We start from the raw sequence: 21,047 nt of genomic DNA, 5'->3' as shown, positions 1-21,047 counted from the left end.
TTTCAATAAAACATATTAAGATTTCAATTTTCAAATTAAAGAAGTTAAGTTTTTCAGTTGCAATATTCACTAGGCTCATCAGATTATTCTTTGGAAGAGTGGTAACTCCCTTATTTCTGCAAAACATCATGGCCTTTACAGTTACTGTCTAGTAACAGCCAATTTTCTAATTCAAAACTAACAAACCACAGTCCAGAAAAAAAAGTGCCCTGTTTAAAAAACCCCAAAACCAACCAACAAAATACCCAAGACATATACTTTGACATATTATAAAGCAAAACTACTAGCATATGAAGAAATACCATTAATACAGTTCTGCCTGTGGGAAGGATGAATTAAACAGAGTAGATTACCTAGTTATGTAATGAAGCTAGCTGAAATACCATATTCATATTAAGAACAGTTGCCAATTCACTATACTTGTAAGGACACATTATTATTGATCTTCATACTGCATCAAAATGTTTTTATCCTCAAAGGATTTAGATTTCTGTTGTAACTTGCTGTCCAATCCTGGATTCCCAAGGGGTTTTTGGGAGAAAAAGAAATTAAAAAAAAAAGAAAAGCATTGTTGGCCACAAGAGAAAATAGAAAGGCTGTGAAGGAAACCCAAAAAAGAAAAAAATATTGGTTGGGCTGAACAGAAACACATTTAGACTTTGGAAACACTTATTGCCCTGCAAGGGAGAAAGAATGCAGGGCTGGCTCTCACCATGAGAGGGGACACCTTTGAAGCAATGCTACACATGCACTCCTACCTCAAGCTAATTGCTCTTTTAGGGCAACCTATTTGCCATGAAAAACATTTTATGAGGACGAGTTAAATACATGGTCAAGTCAAATTTCACATGAGTCACAACAGCTGTGTGCACACAGTGATGAGACAAATATTTCAGACAGGATTAAGCTCAGTCCTATTACCTTACATTTGCCATGGGCTAAGAGCACATTTATGGTCATCTATGGGAAATTCAAGTGGCATTGTAGCTTGATGCTCTTGAATCAATTGGCGTCAGGCTGTGATGATGTGATAGTGCACCTGAGCCAGAGGAGAGAGTTACAATGTTTCTCTTCATCGATTTTATTAAGAAACACTTAATTGCTATAAACCTTATTGGTAAAGGAATGGGAAAGCTCCTATCAGACTTTTGCATTGCAACACTCTTCTTCCACAATAAAACTCTGCTGTTGTGGAACTCTCATTTCAGCAGGTGCCATTTGATGCAGTCAGTATGACACATGTATTTATCAGGTAACTGCTGTCACTGTCCTTAACACAAACAGCTGGGAGTAAAGAGCATAGACAGTAACGAAGTATGAAGAATGCAGAGTCAGATGTGACCCACATTCTCCAGGCTATGAAGGAAAAAAACCAAGATTCTTCATACACTTAGTCCAAGGCTGGGAGAACAAATTCAAAAAACACAGTGACATCTTGCCTAAAAAATAAAGTGAGGAAAACGAAGCGCATTTAATCCATCCCCAGAGTCCCACAAAATAGTAAAGAGAGAGTCTCAAGAAAGAATAACCAAAACAAGTGGATTTGCTGCTTCTGGAGAGCGGGAGAGTGGTAGCGGGGATGTTTTTGTGCAGCACTTCTGATCCAAGCATGGGGTACATGAGTGACTGACTGAACATCATGAGGCTGTTCAATTTCAGCCAGTCTAAACTGGCTGAATTGGTCAGTGAATGAATGCTTAATCGTCATTTTGCACTACATTACTGTCGGCTTTTTCTGTGTTACATGAAGTTTTATCTCAGAAGAAAGAGGTGGATTTGGAGACTGTGCATTTAGAACAGCAGCTATCCAGTGAAGGGTGATTTAATTCAACTCTGACTGGCATTGAAATCAAACACAGCAGATTTCCTACAAATGGCTGAAACGACTCAGAGATCATTACTTACACCATTACCCAGTGGGTGCTCTGCTGAACTGTGCACCCACAAGTGTCTTATTACCTGTAATAACACCTGCAGAAGACAGTGCATTTTCTCCTCCATACCTTCAACTGCAGCAATTGATTGGCCAAAGATTCTAAAAAAATATACATTCTCCCAACTTCAGCAATTGGTGGCTTTGAGATTTTATGACTCTAATAGTGTGTTATCACCTACAATAGTCATCAGGGATAACTGTGCATGTGTTCACCGTTTTTGAACCTAAATATGTTGGGAAAATGAATTGTGACTTTTGATAATTCATTTCATTTTTAAAAATCTGTTTCCTTTTCTATAATAAAATTACCTGACAGTGTCACGACAGTCTACTTTGACTGTTCTTGTCTGTTCAGCTTTCCTACTCAGCCAGTTACACAACTCATAATTTTCTATACCTAAATAAATTCTGCCTCTCCACTTGTCTCTTTCCAGCCTATAAGAATCTGAATCTATATAACTCTAGTCCAGTCTCCTTGTGCTAACATGGACTTAAACCCCCCAAAAATAAATGTAAAAACTCTGTATTTTAATTTTCGACTTTCTATTCACTCTGCAAAATTCAATAAAATCTTTCTGAGATACAGAGGATATGAATTAGGATTGCATACCGCACTTGAGAGCACAGTATGGATTTATATACCTGCAAATGATGCTTTGTCTTCTTTTCTGTTGCTTTTTAAAGACTGTTAACATTCTATTTGCCTTCTTGCCACAGTTCAGAGTTTCACCTCTTATGATTACACATATCCTTCCTCAGTTGCAAAAATACCAAATTTAGAGCACACTGCTATTCGCGCATTCTTGGGACCATTTTCCCTTCCAATTAATTCTTTGGTTTTTATTTAGTGACCTGAAATTTTTTCTGCTCTTTTGTCAACATTATACACACTACCAATGAGAAACTTCTGCAGAGTTTCTTGTTCAGACCAAATTTTTCAGCAACCTGAAGAATTCTGTATTGTCAATACATACTGTCACCTATTTCTCCTCGTCCCTTTTTCCACACCATTGGTGAAAATACGAGAGAGTGCAGGTCCAAAGAGTGGTCCCTGGGGGACTCAACTCCCTGCATTTCCCTCGTCACCTTTTCAAAAATTGTTTATTTGTAACCCCTAATTTCTCTGGCAAAAAGGCCAACATAAGCAGCAGCCCAGAATTATTCAGCAACTTTGTCTTCCTTTAAAAATCTTGAGTAAATACCCCTTTCTGATGTGTTAATCCACAATTTACTGGCTGTTTTAAAAATTCTGTTGGCATTCCAAATCAAAATAGTTTCTCAGTGGCCTGCCACACAGTAAGTTTACCTTCTAGGCACAAATGCAGGGAACCTACTGGTGCAACATAAAGGCACGCAACACAGAAAGGCTATAGGCGAAATTCAAGGAGAATGGATGTTTTACCAAGGAGTTTTACAAATCTAAGATTTCATCAACTTTTTGGAAACCACAAGCACAATCAGGGTAGGCAACTTTTGTGTGTTGATCCTCTGCTTCACTGGTTTCCAGTAAGATACTGCAGCAAGAGAATTCCTTGCAGCAAGATTTTGATGCCAAGGAAGTCAACAGGAGTAATGGCAATGCAGCAAAATCAGATTTATGTACAATACTCTTAGATTCCCATTCCCTATAATTAGCCATAGTATTTCAAAACTCTCCCCTAATGAAGAACCCCTTCCAAAATGCCTTCAGGTTTTCAAATGGAGAAATCAACTCTTACAACAAATCTCAGAGTGCTATGAGAATGGACGTCAGTATAAAATACTGAATATAGGGGACACACAATGTTAATCAAAATAACTTACTCTAGTAATAATGTAAACTCATCTTGAAGTCTATTAAACACTTCTGGCAACACCTTTACAAGGAATAGTTACAAAATATATTTGCATTAGCAAAGAAAAAAAAGGATAGCTATGCAACAGCATTAATAATACTTAAATATTTGTTCACACTACCATTAAAATTAGGAGATAATTTTTCATTGCATTTAGGTCCTGCAGCCCTTGGAATTGGCTAATTGGCATGCTAATTGGCATGAGCCAGATTTGCATTGAGGGGAGAGTGAAGAATTGAGCAGCACAGACACGGTGCCACAGTACCAACCCTGCGTGCTGGCCCTGATCAAGTCCCCAGCAAAGAGGTAACCACGTATGCTGGCACAAGGTGTGAGTAAGCCCGTGTGAGTGGAGTTGTATCAAGGAACCAGAGACCCAAGAACTCATGTTGACAAGCAAGTCTGTTCTGCAGACAACAAGCACTAATTAAATGTTCTTCTGCTATTATGGCCATTGTCCTTATAGCAGCAGGAGGTGCAGACAGGTATATCTTTGAAATAAAACTACTGGGAGAACAATAAAGTCTTTAAATATAAGTTCCCTGCTAGGAATCAAATCTGATCCAGAAGTGGATGAAACGTTATGTGTGTTTCTGGATCAGATTTTATCAAGTTGTTGCATACAACCTATGAAAAAACAATACAAGCTGACTGATCCTAATACTTCCCTACAGATATGTATATGAAGAGAGAGGTGTTGAAAACTGTGAACCAAGTGACAACCATGTTTGCTCAATATCTGACAGACCTACAAGATGACAGTGAAATCTTAAGCAAATTAGGACAGGGTGTTCTTACAGCAAAAAACTGATGGGAGAATAGACATAATTGCTAATGCAACATCTGATTGCTTGTAGACAGTTTGGTTCTAAACAGGTGTTTCCTCCCCAGCATTTGAAGAGCATCTGGGACAGGACCCTAAATGTAGATGACTTTACATGTCCTAGGATGTGTGAGACAGCGACATGGGGAAGAATACAAGTATCTACATAACTAATAACATAAACAAGTAACAGGATCTACAGAGGCCTGTAACCTTCTGGAGCAGAAGCTGAAGATGGGATACTACAGGATTCCATTTCAGCCAAGGGAAGGGTATGGTCCAGCTGAATCCCACTCAGAGCTTGCCACTGGATAGTCACAACTTGAAGCGACTGGTGAGCAATTCTGTCTCCTATAGATCACTGTCACCAGAGGGCTGGGTCCCAAAAAATAAAACTGTCAGGTTCTGTGCAAACCCACCAGGATGACTGTCACAATTACTACTTTTCCCCCAAATCACTTCAGAATCCATTAGACACTGGAGGAATCTGGGTGATTGCATGCAGTTCCCAGGAGAGAAGAAAAAAGGAAATTGAAATTATGAAAGCAGAGGTTCCCTGTAATGAATATACTATTGTCACAAATTTAGATTACTTCATAAATCTCCTCACTTACTGGCAATGATATCCTTCACTTTAAATGTGTGATTTCTTTTCTGTAACAACACATTTCATATCTTATGGGCTCAAGTTTCTAAACCGTAAGTCAAAAATGGCTACTCAGGGAATTCATATATTACTGAGCTATAAAGACAAGACTTCAATTAAAAATAGCTGTGAAACTTTTAAGTCCAGAAGGTGCTAAAACGAAGGTCACTGCCCCACGCAATGTAACAAAGCCACAAGAAAGTGGCTACAAAACAAACTGCAAGTAGCAACCAAGCCAAAAAAGCTTTAGCTCGCAGTAGTGTGCCTGCAGAATCCTCGTTTAGACTGATTATTGATTTCTACTGAAGTTTCAAATAAAATATACACCTGGTAGTAATACAGTCAATAAGGACTAAGAGTAAAATCTCCAAGATCGTCCAGAAGGTTTAGGAAATATAAAACACCCTCAAAATAACTTAGAAAACCATGTACTCTTGAACTTGCCAGAGATTCAGGATTTAACAATTCAGAAACTCTATAAAGTTCACTCCCTGTAAACAGTATTAAATGCTGCTTGTTCTGCTGCTTGAGGTTTGTTTGAAGATTGGGTCTTCACCACACTTTTCACAAGCACCAGGAAATGGCTTTTCATTTCTTAATCAACTGTCATCTAATTGCTGGCTGAAAACTTGCAGCCTCTCTTCAACTACAGGCAAACACCAAAACGGTATGAAAAGATGGGATCTTCACCTTCCAGACTTGCATAATCTTTTCAGCTGAACGCAAGCTAAACTCCAACATATTCATCTTGCAGCAATTCTTTCAGCATCAACTAAACAAGTCCTGCAATGCTGACTGTGACACTAATATTATGAAAATACAGATGTGAATGACAAACACATTAGAAAAATACTGTGAAATACTGTTATGTAACGAGGAAAACAATACACATACTATATAATTTTCAGACTAACACTTTACTCTGATGCTAAAATGATACTTTTGAGTGCAACTTAGGAGGTTGGGAGGATACAGAAGACTTACTCATTTATAATGTCGGGGACGAACATTCAACAGCGGCAAGAGTTCCAAACAAGAAGAAACATGAACTCAGAAAGTACACATTTTATCTCAGTTTCGTAAGTTTTTGTTAAGGTATTTATATTAAGAAGTACCTTATCTGATATATCAGAAATTTTAGCCCTGCACACACTACAAGCAACATGCACTCCAGCATCAATGAATGTTTAATTTCAACTATTCAGAGACTGTCTACTTTGTGCAATTTTTCAGCAGGTAATGGTCACACCACAGTGTCTGCCAAAAGAAAAGCCATATATAACTCTTTATAGCACAGAAGCTTAGATTAATGCACACAGACTCAGAACAAATCCCAGGAGCAAACCATGAAAATGCAATCTCATGAAGGGGAGAAAAATAGTAGAAAACACAATTCTGAACTTCAAGGTTCATAAACTGCAATATAAACCATAACAGCTACTACCCAATACCAAATAACTACGGTACTTACATCAAACAGTACACGGGAGACAAAAACAACTGCATAGCAAACTCTTTTCCCAATGGCTTTACATCTGTACATTTCAAGCAATAGTAAGAAACAGTAGAAAGAAAAAGTAACATGACTGTCTTATACAGCTGTTATTCTGCTGTTACTCCCAGAAACTTCAAAGTGACTCAGCGTAAATAGGAAGGCATGAGGGCAAAGATGGAGCTTAGTAATTTCAAATTACTAGAGACAAAACAATGAAGTTCACTACCCAGAGAGATACTTACAAACACCAGAAGGTATTTCCTAACCTTACAGCAATTACAGAGCAGAAAGCCAGGCATGTGGGATCAGAGAGAAGTGGATGAAACACCTGGGTTACAGCAATCCCGACATAGTTTGTGGAGTCAAGTTGCAGCAAGAATTTGGTATGATTTCCAAAGCTTAAGGTAAATTACAGGATTCACACTGCTTGGCCACATCACAGTATCTCCTGATCATCCAAATCCTATGGCTTTGGCTTTAAAAATAAACAAACAAACAACATGATGATGAAGTGGTATCACTTCAAAGGCTGCCAATTTCTGCACATCGCTGGTGATGATCTACTAATATGGGAAACTACTTCCAGAAGTGATCCAGCATTTAGAAATTAATCTTATGTATCTCACATACATTTTTGATACGAAATTGTTCGTTGGGATGAAGACTGTAGCTGAATGCAAAGTTCTCAAGATGCGCTAGACAGATTGCTACTGATTTTGCCCAGTGTGGATTCTGAGTAAATATCCACATGAAGCAATCCACCAACTCCCACATATTTCCTACACAGTGACTTTGCACCAGAAAATGTTTTAATTAGCCATCAAATTCCTCTCCATGCAAAATTCCCTTGTGGAGAAAATGCTTCATCTTCTGCACTAACTAGCATAGTGAATCCTCATTGGATCCCAGACCCTTCCCCATTATATGGCACAAACAGCTTCAAACAGGGCCAGGATTTTGCATCGTTTTAATAATGAGTTTAATAATGACACACACATTCCCTATCAGAATGGATGTGGCCATGGATGCTGGATCATGCCAAATACATTGCAAGCTTAAATCTTAAGGTGTTAAACCTTTAGAGGTGGTCTCAGGCCATCCTTGGTTCCTGAGATTACAGCAGCAGTTTGGAGAAAGACTTCTGGAAGTCACAATACATCCCTTGTTAAAGGAGCACAAACGTATTCACACTTCCTACCTTGGAAGTTGCATAACATTAGGATAATTTGCACATTATTTTGATGATTCTGAGAGTTATGCACAAGTTAAGTTGAAACTGTGTGCCTTCCAAGACATTCCTATTATTGCAAGGAGTAACTTGTTATATTTCAAAAACCTGATGAAAGTCGTTGCCAATTTTGTTAATGCAATCAGTTTAGCTGGATTTATGCTACCTCCTCCAAGGTAATTAACTACTTTAAAACAATACTTAAATATAAATATCTTGGCATACCACAGATGGAGAGGAAAGAGAGAGAGAAGAAATTCCACAACAAAAAACCCCAATGGGGAAAGCAGAATTTCTCATGAACAGATGAGAAAGAGGCAATCAAATTTGGGCTGCTAGCTTGACAGATAGGGGGATTAAAAACTCAGTAGGAAGATGATCGTCTGGGTAGACAAGGTCCACCTCCGAGCTAGGATAAGAATTCAGCATCAAAAGAGAGCCCTAGGGTGAAAAAACATCAGGATAAGTTCAGGTAAGGCATAGCATATAGGTTTGTAGGACAGAAGATTTCGAGGAAGGTGAAGGAGATACCCATCCTATCAACGTGTCAAGAAAATGAATAGCTTGACACCTTCAAACACAATAGAAGCTGTTTTAAGCAAGAAGACAAAAATGCATTTAGCCAATCGTTAGGCAACTTGGCAGCAGTGACCACGGCTAATTAAAGTCAGTTGCCCTATACCAAAGCCAGCATCACAGCTGGTACCTGTGATCAAATCACTGCACCATTTAATTTCACAACATGACGAGGGCTGCAACCCACCTATCATCAAAGTGTCTTCAGAGAACCCCAGTCTGGAGTAACCCACATTCACCAGCTTGTGCCCTAATGCAGCGAAGCTACTTCGTTTAACCAGTGACAACCAATTACTTTTTCTTTTTTTCACCTAAAAATCTACAGGAGCAGTAACATCCTTCTTTAGCTGCTTTTTTTTTGTTTGAAAACTACCAGGAAAAGGCATTTTCAATCTGTCATGGTTAAGTAGTGCCCACACCTATACCTACGAGAAACTTACAGCTGGATGCCTCCAGGAACAGCAGCTCTGCAAGAGGCTCTCTCCTCTTCCCACCAATTTCAATTTTTTCCTTGTACAACTGGAAAAGATGATCTTGGCCTATATGACTTCTTAATGGCTATTTAATTGTTATTATGTTAATTAACTATTATTAAATTGACTAATTCAATCAAAGGTCAAAAAATTTCATTTTGCTTCAATTGCTCAAAGATCAATAAAAAAGAATCTAGAAATAAATTAGTGCTTTTTAAAAAAAGAGTGCATTCTACATTGAAATGCTCTTTATAAGTTGTTCCAGTAATTATCTAAGTCATAACACTGAGCATGAGAAGTGCTAGCTTTCTCTCATCTGAACCTTCTGTAACTACCCAGGTTTGCAGAAACATCTTTAAATAAATGCTCTCCTCAGATTTTATAGCAGTCTAGACACAGACAAAAAGGGAAGTCCTCAACCCACCTTGTACTGATTTTCACCAGCGGGTCAATGTCTTCCTAGAGGTTAGCACCTAGAGCCTGTGGTTCTTGGCTGGAAAGACATGGGTTAGGAAAAAGAAGCACACGAGAAATTCAAGAGACAAAAATCAGGTGCAAGAAAACTGAGGGAAAGAGATGACTGAAGTGTTTTGTTGTTTCAGCAAAGGAAGACACCTCAAATGCACTGCAAAAAGTAAAAATTCAATTGAATTAGCCTTTGGGTTTGAACAATCTTAGCTTTTTTTTAAGAAAGCAATGGCCTACTCCCTCATGTTACTTCTCTCTCTGCAAGTACTCCTCTACTAAAGCTTTTGAACTCACAGAGCATTTCCATCAGATCTGATGAGGCCTTCATGATATCAAATTTTCTAAAAGCTTCAGGAAAATGTAACCTTGATAAGGCAAAGGGATCCAAATCCCTGAACTGAAGGACAGGCAGCAAAAACTTGGCTCTTTAGCCATTCTTGGAGTGAATTACACAAGCACAACTGTAATAACCCATGAACCAGCCTCTAGTTAGGTCTGAACAAGGTTCAGCACATTCTGCCTCTTGCCCACCTGGAAAGCAAGGTAGGCAAGCTGGGATGTTCTGGGGTGGCAGAAGATGCTGGATATGTAACAACATGAAATCACTGCTTATGGAAAAAAATGCTTACAGGCATTTCACAAGTCTTTCCCTTACCTCTATTATTATTTCCTCCCATTTTGCCATGGGGCAAATTGGAAGACAATACTTAAAACATTGCTGCACTTTGGAAGTAATTTCAGGACACATTAAGGTGTATTAACTCAAAGTTTTCATTTATACTGATAAAATGGTAGAAATCAAGGGACTTAGGAAAAGTAGGAAATGGAACAGCAAAATCACAGATTTCAGAAGAGCACGACTGTATTCAGAAGTAGCAGGTATTGCTCTAGGAAGCAATGTTAAAAGTAGAAGGAGTTAGAGAAAAAACAGCTATCTCTTAAGAAACTCATGTTAAGGGCAAAAGGACAAACCATTCTAGAGCTACTAAGCAGTACTAATGCAGGTCTCAGCTGAAGTGTCCATCCAGCTTCAGACACTGCTTTTTGAGAAAGAAGATGTGAACCAGATGGAGGGAACTGGGAAAGAAGCATAAAGTCTTGTCAAGTAAGTTATGAGGAAAGAATGAATGAATTAGAATTGTCTAGTTTAAAGAGAAGAGAAAACTCTAATGACTGGCAGCCTAAGAGTCTTCAAACATATAAAAGATAACTGCAAAAGAAAGAGAGTACTCTGTGCTCTATTAAGCATCAATGTGCTTAAATCACAGCCAAAGTGATCTAAACCAGACATTAGAAGGAGCTTTGTACTGATAAAATCAGTTAAATGTGAATCTAGAGCAATGGAGGTGTTTAAGATGGACATAAACCACTGGTAGGGACATTTCATGTAAAGTCAAAGCTAACATTGTCTAGCAGAGGACAGCAGAAAGCAGTGCTGTCAGTCTTAATGAAACCCCAAAACAGAGTGGCACATCTTATGAGCTGAGAGGCTGCAGAACAGCCTTCAAGATATTCCAGCAGAAAACCAGCCCTGGATAAAACTGACTTGCAGAAACTGACTAGATGACATCTCAAAATACTTTTAAGCCTCATGTTCTATTTTTCTGCTTACCTGATATTCACCTCACTATGACATGAAATGTGGAACAGAAATGATTGAGAACTGCAAAAACAGCTGAAACATATCTTCAGAGGGTAAAATGTAAGCAGATAGAGAGAACCTCTGAATCACAGGTGCTGGAAGAAGGAAATAGGTATACAGACTTTCTGCTTAAAACTAAAATAAAATTAATATTACTCTGGCTCTAGGCAGCTGTTGATGTTTGGGAAACCTAAAACTGTTCAGCACATTTCACAAATCTGTGTAACAAAAAGTCCATATAGACATTTTTTTCCCCTCTTTTGTGGACAAACAAAACCCCCCTGTTATCTTTACCTCATTAACATCTTTACATATCACCATTCTAGTATATCAACCCTCTGAAAGATACAATAAGGTTTCTTTGACTTTTCCTTAGGATAACACTTTGGTACAGACGTCTGTGCCCGTGCTCCTAAATTTGGGAAGTACAGAGACAAAGTGACAGTAGTTGGCAAAGCAAAGGCTAGGCAGGGTCATCTAGAAGGATGTGCTGAAGCTCTGATCAAGAACACACTCTCCTGAGCTACCTGATATGTTTCTAGAGCAACAGAAGATGCCTAGACACCAATCTGACTTCTTGTCAAGGCAATCCAAAAGGAAAGCTCACGTAAAAAACATAGTTTTAAAGCCCATTAAAATGTAAAGATTTTAAAATACTAGTAGTCTCCTACTTCTGAAAAAAAGAAGTTACTGTTTAAACTTATACATGATAAGCAAATAACAGTAAACCTTCATGCAGAAGATAAATAAACGTTTTTCAGAAGACCTCATGTTTCACCTCTACCCCTCCTCATTTGCAAAAAGAACCCCCCAAAAAATACGAACTTGAGCATAAGACAAATGTTGTACCCTTCTATAATGGCTGCTACAAATGTATTTCTGCAATGAGGCAAATAATGAGCAACAACAAAAGGTGCCAGTGTCTCTCTCAACTGCAGTGGAGAGAGGGCCTCAAATTTGTTCTGACAACTTTAGTTCATCCAGGAACTCCCCTGAAAGGATGAACTACATACTTACAGCGTACCATCTAGCAGAGAAAAGTATAATTTATTTGTGAAAAATGTCCACATGTGCAGAATGATCTCACTAGCATGTCCCATGGTAGAAATCAGTTAATACAGAATGAATGAAGTTCAGCTACAATAGGGAAAAAAACCCCAACAAACTACTTGAGGTCCCATGACAGAAGCTCCTAACAAGATCTAAGGAGACACTCCTGTAGGTAAGTATTTAGATGTTTCAGACATAATGCTTTACAGTGAATTCTGATACAATATTAGTATATTCTGATAACTCCTTATTTTACATTCTTTCCCAGTCCACAGGGAAAGCTGTGCACTCCCCTCATACTCAGTATGAAATTAATCATAATTAAGAAATTTTATGTGCCCATCCTGACAGCTCCCTTATGGACTAATGGAATAACATCAGCCTGTGTGAAAAATATCAGTTGATACAAAATCAAGAATGGCAAGAAGGACATGCAGAACAACCACCATAATTCAAGAATATCCCCCTCTGAGGACCAAATTCATACTAGATAGTATTGTTGTCTCTTTTTCCACCCATCTTTTTTCTTTATTTTCGTGGATCAGATCTAATCTCTTAAAGCTGCTGGAAGACAATAAGTACACTAAAATACTACTTGCAGTTCCTACACCATAATTTTTTGTCTGCATTCTGCTTAGGAGAAATAAAGTAGAAGCCCGTGAACAAAACTCAGGTGGAGCTGCCCCCCAGCACGGACTCATGAGGAACAATCTGGGGTCACTCAATGGGGAATGCAGCTAAGGCACTGTGAGCTGCGAGGAAGGCACAACTCAGTACTCGGAAGCACAGCTGTTGGCACCACCCCAGGGCCCTAGAGAAACTTGGAAAAAAGATCAATCTTGCTATCAGAAAAACAGAACTGTCAGCTGTAAAGGCTAAACGATGTAATTAGCTTGAATTACCTGTTTAAATAATTGCTTGAGTATGGGAGGTCTGGATAGTCCCAACAATGCCTTTTACTTTCCCCCTTTAAGCAGCAGTGCTTCCATCCAGGCTGCAGGAGATCACACACAGGGCCCTGTGCTGCCCAGCTGCACTTCTTGTTTGACAGTCAGTCAGTCAGTTCGTGTGGCAGGTGCTGTCTGCAGTGCCTGGAGGCACGCTCTTGCCTCAGTGACACACAGGGGCTCCTGGCTCCCAGCCTGGACAGGAGCTGGCAGGTTTGTGAACTGCTGCCTGATGCTGTTTTATGAACACAGGACACCCTGGCAGTACCTTCCCTCTGTGAGAGGCAGCGGCTCTGGAATCCAGTCAGCTCAGTCAGAGGGGTGGGCAGGTGTGAGCCTTGCCTGCATCCACCCAGAAGGAGATGACAGTTCATGTCCCTGTCCTGTTATAGAGCCCAATCCCTGAAGTGCACCATGATCTCTAGCTTTAAGTCAAGAGAGAAATGAATGAAAGGCTTCTCCTTTTGGATAAAGGCAGTTCAGACTAAGTCAAGTGCTCAGTACAGCCATGTCCACTGGAGCTGCTGTGTGAAAATGATACAGAAATGTCCAGTAAAAAGCACTGGCTTGCCTGAGAGACCCTGAAAGGTACCAGCAAAATGTTATGCCAAATTTGGAAGAGCCAGAGAAAAGCATGCAGAGAGATTATATCCTTTCATGTCAAATATTCTAAAACATAGATTCTGTATGAGTAGTTTACTTAAAGGTCTGCCTTGACCAATGCATTTCTGCTTTATTCTCACAGAATCACTGTAAGCCAAAGCACAGGGTAAAATCCAGTATCCTGCCATTTGTTAATTAACAGAATAGATTAGAATTTCATTTAAAAAGCCCGGACAAGTAGAGGAGTGTCCAAACTGGGGTTCTATCAGCCAAGGAGGAAGATTGGCTCCTACACCAAGAGAACTGAAAATGCAACAGACAGTGCAGTGAAGGTATACAGGAAGATACAGAAAGGAAAGACAATTATGCTTAAGGTTCAGATTATCACATAGGTCTTGACTGGAATGGAATGTAAAATCTTTAAAGTATCTTCACTCAGGTGCATCACACTGTATAGATTATTTACATTAAAACAGAACATAACCTCTGGGGGAATAAATCCATGCCAGGAATGGAAAATATTTGACGCAGGCATTCCTGCACTGTCAGGAGAAAAGATCACAGACCACAGAATTTTGAAATATTTTTATTTTCTGTGGGAGCCATTCCAAAAATCTGACCACTTAGTTTGCAAAGCCTAGTGGAATTATTTTGAAATTCCATATATGTCCTTTTGTCTCTGTAGTGAACTAGAGTTAAGTGCTAACAACTTTTTCCTGTGTTATAAATCTCAAAAGAATAATGTGGAAGTCCTGCATTCCTACACAAACCCCTAGAATTCCATCCTCATTTCCTAAGATCCATCTCAGTCCCACACAGCCCTCAAATCTGCTTTTGCTATTTTACGAGACATGCTGCAGAGGACACCACATTTCCCCAGAAACACTACAATTTTGGAGCTAGCAAGAAAATTAAAAAAAAATTAAGTATATCCTTGAGGGACATATGACAAAATGGATTAAAGCACTCTTACAGACTCAGAAAAGCAGAAGAAAGGTGTTGTAAGCAGTTACAAAAGAGCTTGTGCTAGAATTTTCCTAATGGGAGTATGGAATAGAGCTGGTGGTAGCAGCCTCTGCTGCTTCTGTTTTAACTAAACATCCAGTCAGCACTAAAGTATTTCATTTCTGAGTACTACACTACTACACTCTAGTCAACACACATTACCTGTGAAATTATTCTGCAGCAATCCACTTTCCAGTCCTATTTCTTTGCTATTTATGGAAAAAAAAAAAAAAAAGAAAAAGAAAATCAACTCCCTTTAAGACTGCAGTTGCTTACAGATCTCCATCTTCCCCTCCTTGTACCATCCCTTCCCTTTGGTTCCTTGCCGTCATCCTGGCTGGGATCACCTGCTACAGACTCAACCCATCCACCTTTCACCTCCTCTTGGCTTTCCCTCCGTAGCCTCGGGCTACGCCGGCACCACCAGCGCACCCGGCACGCCCTGACCCAGTTCTCACAGCGCATTTTGCTCCCTGGGGCAGCTCCACCTCACTCCACCCGAGCACCACCACACTGCTGAACACTGCTGAAAGCAGCTCGGGACAACCAAGCGAGCCAGACTCTCCAGTCCAACCACTGCTTTATCACACTCGCTCATTTCCACCCCGCCTGGCCAGCCGTCACCTGGGAGAGAGCTCTTTGTCCCTTCACTAACACAGATTTCACCGACCTGGCCTTGCAAGTGAGAAGGAGTTACAACAGTTCAACTGTGATTCCTTGTCCCTGATACTGAGACCTGAATAATTACAAACTGTTGCAGACATGAATGTCACGTTTCCAAGTACGTTTTTCTCAGATGTGAAAGTGGGACCTAAACAAAGTGTTTGTTTATAGCTGTAACCTGCTTGGCTTACGACATAAGCAGCTTTGTATCCAGCTGGTGATCACCCTTAATATGAAACTAACCAGTATTAGGTTAATTAGATATCCACCATAGCTTGAGAATTAATTTTCATAATGCAAAAGTGACCAGTATCCGTACATAAAGACCTGTTTCTGGCAGCTTTCGAGACATCCTTCCCTTTCAAAGCCTTGCATGTGTATACATTTTCTTGTTCCTTCCATCTCCTCCACCCAAGTGAATTCTCTTTTCAAAACTCAGAATGTTTCAATGCACTGCTAAAGTTCTTACCTACTCAACTGTTTAAACACTTGTTTATGAGCTCTGCTAAATCTTACATATTGAACAACATGGACTGAAAGACACAAGCTCCTATTCAGTTTTGCAATGATCTGTCAGAAAACGTGAATAGATAAAGCACAGGTGTGTCTGCTCGTTTTACCCATGCCTGAATGAGGCTAATAAAGAAACAAGACTCCAGCATCTGCTTCAAGTTAAGAAAAATATTCCTTTTTCCAATAGCACAGAAAGTAACACTAGTTAATTTGCCTCTATCATAAGTTTCAAGAAATTGTGTCAGAAGATTTATCATCAGACTTGGTAAATCCTTTTATCACCATAATCTCATAGATAAAGCTGTTTCCTATTCCAAGAAAGTATAGTTGGCAAATATGATTTGTTACAGATGATTGATGCCCATCTCTGTTACCTCTGCTGAAATACTGCATTGCAAACCCTGCATGAATCCTGTGGAAAAGGTCTCTTTTATTTTTGGCCACACATCTAAGTGGGGATGTAGCACAGCCAAGAATGCCACACACTGTGCAACAGTGACTAAATGCAGCCTTGAAATGCAGCCATAAACCAGGAAGATGTACAGGGCTGGAAAAAAGAAATACAGGAATTAGCAGCAAACAGTGGAGTCTGCAAAAAAATTATTGTTAGTCAACCATGGTGGTTGCTTATTGAAAAGTGACAGAGTGCAGAGATGTTTTGATTAGCTTCTCCAGCAAAAAATCACTCTATAAAAAAAGAAAACTAAAGAACCCTCAAACCATCCTCTGCCAGTTATTTCCAGTTATAGTTTAGAGGCACGACCCTTCTTGGATATCTGGTTAAAAGCTGTTTAAAATCTTTCCACACTATTCAAGTAATTCTGTGTGTAGCTCTGAAAAATAAAATATTCTCATCATGTTCATATTAATCTCAAGGAAGAAGTATTCAAAGCCCTCTAAAATGCCTGTGCATCAACCTCTGGCCTGAGCTTACACAAATTACCTGTCACAGAGTGAGAGGTTTGCACTTCTGTCTTTAAGCTGATGTCCTGAAATACAGCTCCAACTAGAATGCTGTTGCTGAGCAGGCAAGGTACTTGATCAGCAGGAGGTGAACTGAAATAACATGGCCCTTGTGAACAGGAGGAACACCAGGCAGACGACAATGATGAGTTTGGAACTGCTCGCCTTTGGATAAGACTGCTCTAAGGATGAAGAACTGATGTCTGAGTTAGGAACTGAATTACGGGAGAACATTAACATTTAACATGAACTCAAGTTTCATCTGTAGATAGACTGGGAGAACAGAAATGTCCCATGAGAGATGCCACCAAGGCACACTTCTCCATCCTGACTTAGTAGCATCAACTAGAACAAGAGGCAGGGCAACTGCTTTACACAATACTGATGACAAATCAATGATATTTGAAAAACTGGGCGACTTTGATAAAAATCCCTGTGAATAAAGGTACCCTTAATGGACACTGATCATATGTGTACCAAGTATTTTACAAGTAGAGACCAAAATAAAATGTCTTTATGTCAGAAAGTTTATGGACTAAACAAATTCCAGAGAAATGCAATGGTAAGATACACACCATGGAGAAATGAGTTGGAGCAGAAGTAAACAGAGCCGTGCGAGCTCTGGGAATAATAAATCCTGGGGTTTTTTTATATGTGTCTTGTGTTTGCTGACTTTGGTGTCAAATAAAGGAACACACTGACAGAAACTTCTTTCTTATTTGGAACATAGGTCAAATCTCCTTTCTGCTGCAGACTGTCCAGGTCACTGGAGGAATCAGTTCGCACTGCAGCATCTCTTATTTCAGCAGGGAAGGTGCTGGGCCTTCCTCCTGTGCCCAAAAGCCTACTTAAAGGAAGGAGTGGATGATACAAAAATGGTTCACGAGTTCACAAGCTGTTAAGGAGTTGACAGACAGATAGTACAGTATCGCTAAATAAGTTTTGTTTCTTTAGGATACCAGCCAAGATTCTATAATGTTACCATGCTGAAAGCTCAGACTATGTAGGTAGGTTTTTTCCCCTCATGTAACACTCCTGTTCCCCAATCACATACATTTTGGACACCTATGAAGTGTTCGGTGGGGAATAAAAACAAATAGGCCTACCCAATGTTTTAAGAATCTGCATAACTTGCCATTGATTGAAATTTTGTTTCCTGTAGATGTTAACATCTTTGTAACAATATCACAAGCTTACAACACTGTTTCTCAGCAGCTACACATTGAAACAGTCAAAAAAGCCCAAGTCTCTTATGATACCAAAAAAAAAAAAATTGAAATCATGCTTCAATTTACTTAAATATACCCATGTGATTCTTAGCCCACATGCAAGTACTCTAAAGGTCTTCAGTTACACTGAATCACAGATATAAAATTACCTGCTAATGATACCTTATTTCTGCAAATTTTAAAATGTTTTCTACCTATTGATAGGTAAAGCTAATTTTTACCTTCTGACTTGCTTGATTTAATTATGCTGTGGTGAAACCATAAGGAAGTTAATACAAGATTTTCAAAGGCATAAATGAATGGATACTTTGGGTTGGGGATGAGATGGAAGCTGACAGAGCTCCATTTTTGTTCTGTCATGCTTGGTAGTGCTGTCTTGTTTATTGCTAGCAGAGTGTCTGCTGACTTTCATTCTTGCATAACCTCCAGAGATGGATTTCTAATGCAAAACCCACAGTGACTTCTTTACCTAATCAAAGAGGTGATGACAGGGCTTCACTTATAGAGAAAGACAGTAAAGAGAAGAGTTTTCTCTCATCTCAATAGAAATTTGGCAAGAGGCAAGATGCTAATGAAGGGCAGAGAACAGCCTGTTGGGAAGGGACAGGTGAACTTGTGTGCTTGGGAAGACATTGTACGCAGAGGGATGCGGAATGGTCTTGCAGACATTACTTCACGCTGAAAACTGCTGCTGCTAACAATACATCCTCTGCTAGAGGACCGAGGGGCCAGCCTGCTCAGCTCCTCATCCTTACAGTAGACACATGGAGAAAAAACATGCTTCCTGAAGCCCTTCTTGATCCTGAATATCTTTGGCTCAAGACAGTCATCGTGTGCACAATTTTATTTCTTTACCTTTCACTGGTGAGCAAGAGATGCAAGGAGGTCAATTAATTCCTCTTCAGGGAGGTAATAAATTACACCTCTTCTTGGACAAAAGGTTCAACCCAAGGTGAAGCCAGATTTTATTAAAGCTGCTCCTCAGTTCACAAAGCACAAGTCTCCTGTCTCAGGACGCAACCTCGTAATTATTTTGCCAAGTCTTGCTAGTGCTCACAGAATATCCAACATTTCACACTACGCACATCAACCTACCAGTGCCATTAATATGCATCTGAAAATAGACACAAATTATGGAATAGATACATTTTCTATCCCTTGAAAACAGATTTTAAGAAAAAGCTATTAGACTTGGCATATATCAACAGCATACTTATCACAGCATGAGAAATAAAAATATTAGCTTTTTTCTTCAAAAGGTGTTGGTTTTGGCAAACGTACATTTTTGATTTGGAATCTGTACTTCCTTCTTGGTTATGAGTAAGAAATAGATTTAAGAAGCAAAGGTTCTGAGTTTAACTTGAAAAGACACTGTTAAAACATGTATTGAGAGCCAAAAAGTAATAACAGACAAGTTTTGCCCAGGAGGCATTCTTCCCAGATCATTTGATAAAGTAATTTCTTATTTGCTAAAGTAATTTCTTATTTGCTAACCTGCGATAAAACTGGGCTGTACATAGAGAGAAATGAAAATCTGCTTTGTAACACCCCTTACTATTTATTTACCCACAGATGCACCAATCCAATACTTAAAGGCTTATTTCACAAGGAGTTTTTTTGTAACCTAAAGCAAGCAGAAAGGAACCAAGGATAAGGCCCACAGGGGAAGGTGATTGTGATTAGAAGAGAGGAAAAGGGATGGAGACTGCATCCAAACAGTATGAACAGGGTTTCTTTTCCTTTCTGATCAAAATAGAACAATCAAAAGCCAAGAAGATTTCCCCCTTCAAGATTAACATATCCTGATATCTGATAGAACCTCCCAGACAATCTTACCACCCACGTATGAGCACAAAAAACCTGTTTATATAACACTGATGCAAGGAAAATATTGCACAGAGGAGCAATCTTAAAACAGCCTTTTATAAAGAAGAGATGACTTCAGGAGACTTGCAGACACACATTTGTGTGCCAGAGACAAAGTAGAATGTTCCCTGTGAGCATGACTGATGTCAAGAGATTGCTGGAAGTTCAAAAGCCCAAACCCAGAAACTTGCATGAATCCAATCTCAAAAAGAAGGGCAAACATGATTTTTCAAATGCTTTCCTGAACCATGAAATGCCTTCAAAAAATCTTGTTCACTTTAAATTGTTTTGTAGTTTGGTGTTGGGATCTGTGCAGCACCTGAAGTTTTGAGGTTGGTCAGCAGGAGATATATTTGATTGGATCACAGGGCTGGGATTCTTTCAGGGAACAGCTGACAATGAGGTACAATGTGACAGCCACAGGTGGTCTTAAATTTATTTCTCAAGTTATATTCCCCGACCTCCAAGGTCTCATGTAAATCACTACAGTCACTAACACATGGCTGCTAGGACTGGGTGGAAACACCTGTGCCCTGCTCTCTCCAGGCAGCACTGTGGCTGATCTTAACAGATCTCCCCCACAACAGTGTGCATAAGAACTTGGCTGCAGCTTACCTTTACCTGCAGGAAGTGCAACCTGGTGATGACAGGGGAACTAATGTCCCTTGAAGAAGAAAAACAGAGTTTTGTGGAAACACAAGAAATGGGCAGAAAATGGAATTTCAGAGCTAGATTGAGGGATTCTCCTGCAGAACAGCCCCGCGAAGCTCAAGAACATACAAATTGGCTGCTGTGATTCCAGATGAAGGCTGACAGCTTTGGACTGTGAAGTCTCAGATAGCTACATGTGAGTCACAGGGAGAGATGCATGGCAGCTCTTCAGGCCGTATGAATCAGCAGCAGCAACAGGGAAGCAGAAACTCAAATGGAAATTCCTGGAGGAAGCAGAGTGCAGCATTATCTCAGCTGAAATGGCTACAAGCCTCAGCTCCGCATCTCGAATTTGTCTTTCCATATTTCTTTTTTATGTGAATAAATCCTCACGTCTTGGTAGGCTGATGGAGAAGACCAAATTTTTTGGAAGAA

The 21,047-nt window shown here is 39.6% G+C and overlaps 1 protein-coding gene across 7 annotated transcripts in view; it reads right to left on the bottom strand.

Moving 5' to 3' along the window:
- The window catches only part of SPTLC3 (serine palmitoyltransferase long chain base subunit 3), a 97,025-nt gene that overhangs the window by 53,587 nt on the left and 22,391 nt on the right, over positions 1-21,047 (bottom strand). Inside the window, exon 1 of one of the 7 annotated variants that reach the window (XM_019287994.3) lies at positions 6,712-6,798. The exons of 5 other annotated variants lie outside the window; for them this stretch is intronic. In XM_019287994.3, the coding sequence (XP_019143539.1) occupies positions 6,712-6,783 (72 nt within the window). In that variant the 5' untranslated portion in view covers positions 6,784-6,798. Of the gene's footprint in view, positions 1-921; positions 1,010-6,711; positions 6,799-21,047 lie in introns of those variants that run through there. One more of the 7 variants, XM_019287995.3, reaches the window with a different exon arrangement.

This window comes from Corvus cornix, chromosome 3, assembly GCF_000738735.6.
Source record: "Corvus cornix cornix isolate S_Up_H32 chromosome 3, ASM73873v5, whole genome shotgun sequence".
Lineage (NCBI taxonomy): Eukaryota > Metazoa > Chordata > Aves > Passeriformes > Corvidae > Corvus > Corvus cornix.
This window is presented reverse-complemented; position numbering and strand designations above follow the sequence as displayed.